The following is a 9,134-nucleotide window of genomic DNA, read 5'->3' as shown; positions in this document are numbered from 1 at the left end:
ATTGTGACGTGGTTTTTAATATGTTTTTTGTAAAGAAAGTATTTTCTATGTAACATGTTATGTGTATTGATCAATTTCACTGTTACATTTAGAACATAATGCGAATATGATACTTGTACAATACTAAAGTGTATTTTATACTATACAATTGGTAAGAATTTTTCGTAATTACTTCTTTTTCGTTTTCCTTTTAGGTTTTACGTCGATATTTTGTTTTGTTGTACATCACTACGTCTACACGCTGCATTGTCGATAATAATAATCTATGCGCAGAGTGTACGTTATCAAAATGGCCGACGTATGTTGTTATAAAATCCATATTTTTTTACTATTGATAACTGACTGTTAGTTTGTCGATGGGATTTTATGCATGTTACAAGAACGCTCAACGAATTAACATTTTATCGAATTAACAGTTAATATAAATAAAATGGCGTGGTCGATGCCAACATCGGGTCAATGGAATCCTGGTATCGCTATGACGCCAGATATGAATATGGGAGGCTATACGCCTGAGCAATGGGCTCTCATGCAACAGCAAAATTGGCAACAATGGGCGCAATGGCAGCAACAGTATGCCCAATGGCAAAGTCAATATGGAGATAAGGTGTGTTATACTGTTATAAGTAATTTAATGTGCATACTATAATCATGATTGTCTCAATTGAAGGTTAACCAAAAAATTAAATTCATTAAAACCTTTCATCAAAAGTAAATTTATGAATGTCATCGTTAAAATCATGGTTTTTAATATTTATTACAGTATGCCCAACAAATGCAAGCTTTTCAAGCAATGGCTGGAGCACCACCGGTTCCTCCGCCGGTTTCTGCTGTGCCTCCTCCAGCTCCGCCACCGCCAGACAAGCCACCTCCACCACCGCACGAGAATGATCAACCGTTATATGGAAATGCACAAAAACAGGACACTTCCATTCCACCTCCAGTCATATCTCAAAGCATTCCACAAAGTGGTTACAACAATGCCAGTTCTACAGCAGGTAACAATCAAACTTGGCCCTATGCATCAAATGTTCAATCTGATCCACAACAATTACAGTCTGTCAATACTGAGGCTCTTAAGAAGCTTGCAGAAGAGGAGAGATTATTTGACATACAGTTTAAAAAATGGGAAGAAGAGATTGAAAAGTGGCGTAAAGAGAATATTAATCATCCTGATAAACAAGCATATAAGGAATATGAAGAGAAATTTGAAGCTTGCCGCTTACAACTCTTAGAACGTCGTCAACAAATGAAGCTAAAGAGGGCTCGCTTAACAGGCAATACACCGCAAGCGTCAAACACAACTAGTACAGGTAATATATCTAGAGCTATTCCTCCACAATTGCAGAATACACTGGTTACAAATTTTCCCCAAAATTTGGTTTCAAATCAACAAACCCAAAATAATGTTCCTGCACAAAGTCACACAATGCAGAATATACATCAGTACCAGCAGTTCCATAATGCTACGCAGCAGGGTTACAATAAGAACAATAATAAAAGTATAGATTCACAACAAAGGTATGAATCTTATAAACAAATGAATGAGGATTATAATTTACAGTCCAAACCTACCACTTCAAACTTTTTACCATCAAGTCAACCCAAGGGTATACCAGGATTGGACTTGGTACCAGATGTTGATAGGTCATCGTCTAGTAAGCAACAAGACGTAATTGACATAACAGAAGAAAAACTTGAAAAGGGACATCATGAGCTAAAATCTAGAGAACCTGATTATTCAACAATTTCAAAAGGTATTAATAATATTCTGGGGGATGAAAAAATTATGAATATATTATCAATGGTGACAAATCAAATACCTCCTGGAAGCAATGATTTGATGCAAAAATTACCTGGACATTATAGGCAAGATGATAATACTCAATACAAAAACAATTACCAAAACAATGATTATGACAATAGACAAGAAATGTCATATAAAAATCATAATATAAATAGTTCTTCAAATAGCCAGGATCAAGCAAAAAATGATTATACAGGTGGTCCATATCAGAGATATGATGATAATTATGTAAGGGAAGATTTCAGACACAAAGAAATGCCTCAAGAACAGCATTATGAAGCATTTAATAAGAATGTACCTCCGAAAAGTTTTCCGTCTCTTTTAGGAGCTAATATGGCTTCTCCTAGGCCATTGATACCAAATTTGTCTACTCAGCAAAATTCTAATGAATATTCTTTTGGTGGATTTGACAGAAGTGAAATACATGTTAATAAACCCTTGATAAGAGAAGTCAAACCAAAATGGGTTGATGAGCCACTCTTTACTCCATCTATCATAGTTGATTATGAGCACAAATCTCTAAGATTGAAAGGTAAATAAAACAATGATCATGATTGTTAAAATTGAACAGATTTTGAAATGTTGTGTAGTATTTTAAAAATAAAGAAACATATTTTTTAGATTAAATTTTTATATATAACACTAGTTGACCATTGTTTATATTAATTTGGGCACTATGTTTAAGTTTAAAAAAATCTAAATTAAAATTAAAATAGAGAGATTGTATTTTTTATATGGGGGTAAATTGTTTTTGTTGAGGATTACAAATGTAACCATAATCACTACAAAAATATAAAACAAAGTCGCTTTCCGCTGTCTGTATGCTTAGTTCTTTAAAACTACGCAACTGATTTTGATGCGGCTTTCTTTAGCAGAGTGATTCCAGAGGAAGGTTTATATAATATGTATAATACATGTATAATATAGTAGAGGAACACTGACAGTTAGAGAAGTTTCTAATGTGATGTCGTAAATAATCACATTTTTTGCGCTTATATTGCAAATATTTATTTTATATTTAGTATCAGCTTTGCACCCGCGCGAAGCCGGGGCGGGTCCCTAGTAAAATTAATATGCTTACAATGCTACCAAAACATCTGCATGTGTAAAATTTAAGGCCATTGCGTAACGTCTTTTTGTTCTACGGAACGGGACGTGAAGTTTTGGAAATATCGTTTTATACAAAATGTAAGCGAAAGAGCATGAGTAAGCGTATGCTTCACGGAAGCAAGGGCGGGACGGGAATGTGAAACGTACTGAGAGGAAAAAATAACGTCGGTGACGATGTTTATCACGTCCCGTGCCTGTCCGTGATTCCGCTGCATATGCACAGTCACTTGGTTCGCTCCGAAGAGCTAAAGTAGAAAGCACGTGCATTTACCTACTGTTGCTGAGTTTCTGTCACAGTGTGCATGCATTCAAAATCCCCGCCAGTGTTTACCAACCACTTTAAATCCCCATCTCATCCACGATCTAACAGATTACCGTGCATGTTACATATGCAGTGGCCCTAATTTTTTTATTATTTTAAAATGCTAACAGTATAATTTTCAGTTGCCAAAAGGCAGTTTTAATTCCGTTTTGAGTTCTTGTAACATGTAATTAGGTAACTATTTTCGTGACAATATGATTATATAAAAAAAGTGACAACAAATATACAAAAGGATACAATAATACCTATTATAATAAATATTGTAACAATTGATATGCTTTTAAAAAAATATTTAAAATTAATATAAAAAGTTTAGCTATATGGTATTTAAAATCGATATACTTGGATAATCAATAATAAATCAAATAAAAATAGCAGGTTTGCCTAAATATAACACAGAGCAGTTACATAAAGACAACTTATATTGAATAGATTGAATTTAAACTATATTTGACACAATGAAAATAAAAAATATCGAATAAGTTCAAACTTGTTCGATATTATTTATTTTCATTGATATTTTGCTTTAAATACTAAATAAAACATATACACACATAAGTTTATCACTACATAGTATAAAACAAAGTCGCTTTCTCTGTCCCTGCACATGTATGTACGCTTAAATCTTTAAAACTACGCAACAGATTTTGATGCGATTCTTTTTAATAGATAGATTGATTCAAGAGGAAGGTTTATATGTATAATAACATCCATTAAATAGTGGAGAAATACTGTTATTTTTGAGTTTTCTAATGTTATGTCGTAAATAATTATTATTTTTTTCGCTTAAATTGCAAACGCAGGCTGAACCCTACGAGATTTATCAAAATAATGTACTAAGTATTGTACACATTGAAAAGGTCTACAGAAAACTCCGCGATGGTATATACCTATCTCTTATGGATATCCCACAATAACATTTTTTTGTCATTTACTTTTTACGACAAATAATGGCTAATTTTCGAAGCGATTTTAACCGATACAGCATTAATCCTTATCCAATTAAATACTTTAAATGTATTTTTTATTTAATATAGATCTATATGGCCCTTTACAGCATATGATTTAAATGAATATTTTCGAAGATATTACAGATTTAAAAATCGCGGTACGTAGCGTTTGCGGCGGTTCCGGCCGGCTTTTACTCTAAGTTAACGCGTGCGGGCCACGGGCAGTAATGAATAAATCAAAACTACTGGATCGATTTTAATCATTTTTTCAGTGAATGACATAGGCTATAATTATATTTTATACCCGTGCGAAGCCGGAGCGGGTCGCTAGTAATATATATTTTTTAATACTTTTATCTTTTCATTAAAATGATAAAATGCATCAACTTCTGCCATCCCATAGTCTATGTATTTAAGTTTAGACTATTTGTGTGTGTATATTGTTTTAATGTTAATTAGTACGATATCTTATCATTTTGATAATGTTGTGACAAAGTATATTTTTTTTTTAAATGATGCTTTATAATTATAAAAAAATCTTTTTTAGCTCGAGGTTTTATTGAACCTGTTCATATGTTTGAATACAATCATAAATCTAAAGATGGTGAAAACAGCCCTAAAAGAGATTTTGAAAAGGAAATTGATGAACTTTTTACAAAGAAGACCAACCGAAATGATGAATGGAATAATTCACCAAAATATATTGAAAGAAGGGCTTACAGAGAAGATGTAAAGGATCGTCTAAAACAACCAAATAGAGATAATCATGATATATATAATAGAAGAATAGATATATCTTATGAAGACCGAAAACGTGATGATCGCGACCGATTATTGCGTGATGATTACGAAAGAAGAGACCGAGCACCTGATTATGAACGCTCTAGAGATCCAGGAAGAGATAGAGACTTTGGTAGGGATAGGGATTTTGGCAGAGACTTCATCAGGGAAAAGGATTTAGGTAGAGATAGAGATCAAGTTAGAGAAAAAGATTTAATACGAGAAAGAGATAGAGACCAACTTAGGGAAAGAGATTTAGGTAGAGACAGGGATTATGCTAGAGACCGAGACCGAGATAGAGATATAGGACGAGACAGAGATGTTCGAGATAGAAATATAGGTAAAGAAAGGGATTCAGGAAGAGAAAGAGAACCTGGTAGATATAGAGACTATAAGAGAGGCGATTCTCGAAATCGTAGTAGGAGTCGAGATAAAGATAGGAAAAGAGAACATAGTAAAGATAATGAGTCAATTGATAGTACAGGATCGAAAAAAATGAAAGAATTAAATGAGAAATCCACCACTCCTCAGGCTAATAAACCTCAACATGTAGTAATGATTGATGATCTGTTAGAACCTCCTGGACGGGATATGAGACCGGAAAAAATCGTTATTATTCTCCGAGGTAAGAAACTGGTTCTATGATATATTAGAACTAATATATTTAGAATTTATACATTTAGTATATCTATATTTTATGGTAACATTTAACTGGTAAATTTTGAAATCAATTTCAGGTCCACCAGGTAGTGGTAAATCTTTTCTAGCTAAACTAATAAGAGATAAAGAAGCAGAGTATGGTGGAACTGTTAGGATAATGTCTATTGATGACTATTTCATGCAGGAAGGTGAAATAGAGGAAAAGGATCCTACAACTGGAAAAGTAGTAAGTTTTTGTAGTTATTATTTCTTAGATGCTTAAAGTTTCTTCTATATTAAAAGAAATTAAATATATAAAATTTTTTCCAAAAGGTAAAAAAACCATCACTTAAATATGAATATGATGAGAAATCTGAAGAGGTTTATATAACTTCATTAAAGAGGGCTTTTAAGAGAAGTATCACAGACGGCTACTTTACATTTTTGATATACGACGCCGTAAATGATCAACTAAAGAGTTACGCGGATATATGGAATTTCTCAAGACAGAATGGTTTCCAGGTACTTGTTTAATTATAATTATTCTATATTTTTTTTGACGCCGCTAATTATTTTGTTTTGGTAAATATTTACTTTTACATTCAGGTGTATATTTGTACAATGGAAATCGACTCGCAACTATGCTTCAAACGGAATATTCATAATCGATCACTACAGGATATTGAAGTGATTGTTTCTAGATTTTTCCCAACTCCAGCACATCACATTCAATTAGACGCGACTACTTTGCTTCAAAACGCCTCCATTACTGACGTTCAAATGGAGGACGCGGACGACGTTACTATGGAAGACACTCACGAAACTGAGGTGAGATAGGAAATATGTATCTAAAACATTAAAAATTTCACATTTGTATGCATGCTCATACCTTTTGGGGGGGGGGGGGGGGGTGTCAAAAACAAATGAACTTAAAATCCGCTAGTTAGTAGAACAATTAAAATTATTTTTATTTATTGCAATTTTTCTTTTGCTTTCACTATCTACACACATCTGCCACAATAATATCTTGCGGAGGTTTTGTCTAAATTTTCTTCAAATTTCCTTATTAAAATCTAAAATATGCGTAGTGCAAATGCCCATGCCCGCCCATACAGGGTTTGTATGACACGTATATAATCGTTTTGTTTGATCAGATGATTGTTTTAAATTACCTCTACTTGTCATTTTTATTTTTCCGATTTATTTTCTCTGTTACGTTAGGGCTAATAAATTTTATTTCAGCATAGTAACTAAAGATATAAGTGCTGTCCATCACAGGTCGAAAGTAGCTTTACTTCGAAGTGGGAGAAAATGGACGACGCAGCGCAATTAGGTAGGTTATTGGTTATATTAGTATTTTGTATTGTTTAATATTGTGGTCTAATAAGTTTAACCTTTTCCCCCAATGATGTATTTTGTAATTATGTTTTTGGTGTTTACAATATTGATATATTGTTTCAGCCCGCCTCGATGGTACCAGCAAGCCGCTACGACCGTCTCGACTCTCAATGGAAGACTACTTACAGCTAGACGACTGGACACCTAACACAGCTAAACCTGGAAAAAAAAGTGTAAGTATACAATTAGGATAACTATTATGTAAATTATGAAATAAAATTTAAGTTTCGGCTTGACTGTTTCGCATATATTTTATGCGATTTTTTGATTTTTTTGTAACAGTTTTCCAAATATATGTAAATAATGACCGGAAAACTTCGGAAATATATACAAATCGGTTTCGATTGTGTGCTTGCACAGTATTCATTTATTACATTACAACTTAATGTTTATTTATAAAAAAAATATTAACACACCGTCAGCCCAAAAAAGGATAAAATATCGTCAAAATACTTTTTAATAAGCATTAATTAACAAATTAATTCGGTTGTGAGTATAAACCCTTTAACTTTTTCGTAAAAAAGATATATTAATACGTCTTGGAGGATGAATTATTTTGATTTTGACGGTAAGTTTTGTCGTAAATACATAGTGGGGTTTCATCATGTTGTAATTAAAACAGGTTCGGTGGGCCGACATTGAAGAAAGAAGGCAGCAAGAGAAAATGCGGGCCATCGGTTTTGTTGTAGGACAGACAGACTGGAATCGAATGACTGATCCGACCATGGGGTCTAGTGCTCTCACTCAGACTAAATACATAGAGCGAGTTAGACGCTTTTAGAAAAAAAATATTTTTTATAAGAACACATTTAAAAGGAAAACTTCGCCATACTGACAACTAATAACACAAGCGATTTGTGATTACCTTCGAAAACAACAATGTAAAGTTTTTCTTATTGTTTGTGCCCAAATATATAATAAAATAAAGGTGAATGTTGTAAGTATTTGTAAATGCAGCTCTTTTGAACATTAATTACAAAAGAGTACAGTAAGACAGTGGAAAGTGTTTCTTTTTAGATCAGATTTATTCTTAAATCGTGTGCATTACAATATTTGCTATCTATATGGAGGAATTAATTAAAATTGACATATTAATTTGTTAATTATTTACTACTGATATACTTTGTAAATAGTAAGTAAATTTACCGAAGTAGAGAATTTTGAATTGATTTAAAATTTTCTTTAATCATTATAATTAGTAGAACTTGATACTAAATTATTTACATTTCGTTAAAAAATTCCAGTACTACTTTTTATAAAAATTAACTTGTGCACCAGAATAAAAATATTTAAAATGTATTGATAAAGTGATTTATTCGATTTTTTTTTTACATATTTAAAAAGCAAAATTGTAATGCATTAAGCAGGGCTTGGTAACGATACCGATAACGTTACCTCTGACGTCACTAAAGAAATATGTTTTTACCGACACCTCTTACACATTGTCGCTCCGTACAAAAATTGCGATCGCATAAAAATAATAATAGGTACGAACTTTTACGTACCTCGCAACTACCGCATAACGTAATAATTTAATACCACGCGCTCTTATCAGTCCCCCCGCTCGGCTTGATGCGGTGCAGGGATTCCCGCGCGTCGAGTTGAACAATTTTAGCACGAAGCGGCAACGTCTAAGAGGTGTCGGTAAAAACACCTTTATTTAGTGACGTCAGAAGTAACGTTATCGATATCGTTACCAAGCCTTGGCATTAAGTATCTACTTCATTTCAGCAGTAGCTGCTCTTACATCTTAAACTCAGACTATGTAAATATGCAATGTGTGATGTCTTATAAATAAAAATTTATAAATGTAAGTAAATTTCTAAATAAGTCTTTTTGTTTCAAAACTTGTGAAGGTTTATAAGTGATTTTACTTTTCAATTACGTAAGATTCAGAAGTTGTCGAATATATCCTAGATTCATAAGCTTTCGTTAATTGCTTTGAAAGTTTGTAAAATTAGTCTGTCATAATAAAGGAATTCACAAAAATCTTTTATTTTTTATTAAATTCTTTATTCGTAAAATTGGTGACAAAAATATTTAGACCTATACAAATAAATAAAATTGGAGTGTATGTTTGTAATATTAAAATAACAGATTTTTACTTAATGCAGATGGATAATACATT

The 9,134-nt window shown here is 32.6% G+C and overlaps 1 protein-coding gene across 1 annotated transcript; it reads left to right on the top strand.

Annotated features, from left to right (window-relative positions):
- The first annotated feature begins 430 nt into the window (after positions 1 to 430).
- Positions 431 to 7,835, top strand: LOC123661275 (zinc finger CCCH domain-containing protein 13). Its single transcript, XM_045596262.1, has 9 exons — positions 431 to 607; positions 764 to 2,339; positions 4,737 to 5,594; positions 5,707 to 5,855; positions 5,942 to 6,130; positions 6,215 to 6,436; positions 6,887 to 6,941; positions 7,070 to 7,179; positions 7,629 to 7,835. Exons 1-9 carry the CDS (start codon positions 431 to 433, stop codon positions 7,785 to 7,787), a joined length of 3,495 nt encoding a protein of 1,164 aa, XP_045452218.1. The 3' UTR covers positions 7,788 to 7,835.
- The last annotated feature ends 1,299 nt before the right edge of the window (positions 7,836 to 9,134 follow it).

The sequence above is a fragment of the Melitaea cinxia genome, chromosome 16 (genome assembly GCF_905220565.1).
Source record: "Melitaea cinxia chromosome 16, ilMelCinx1.1, whole genome shotgun sequence".
Taxonomy (NCBI): Eukaryota; Metazoa; Arthropoda; class Insecta; order Lepidoptera; family Nymphalidae; genus Melitaea; species Melitaea cinxia.
This window is presented reverse-complemented; position numbering and strand designations above follow the sequence as displayed.

What these genes read in the sequence shown, in the direction of transcription:
- LOC123661275 (XM_045596262.1), top strand. Translation starts at nt 431, where the DNA reads ATGGCGTGGTCGATGCCAACATCGGGTCAATGGAATCCTGGTATCGCT. An exon ending in CAAATCTCTAAGATTGAAAG is followed by an intron (nt 2,340 to 4,736) that starts GTAAATAAAACA and finishes AATCTTTTTTAG; the next exon opens with CTCGAGGTTTTATTGAACCT. An exon ending in CAAGACAGAATGGTTTCCAG is followed by an intron (nt 6,131 to 6,214) that starts GTACTTGTTTAA and finishes TTTTACATTCAG; the next exon opens with GTGTATATTTGTACAATGGA.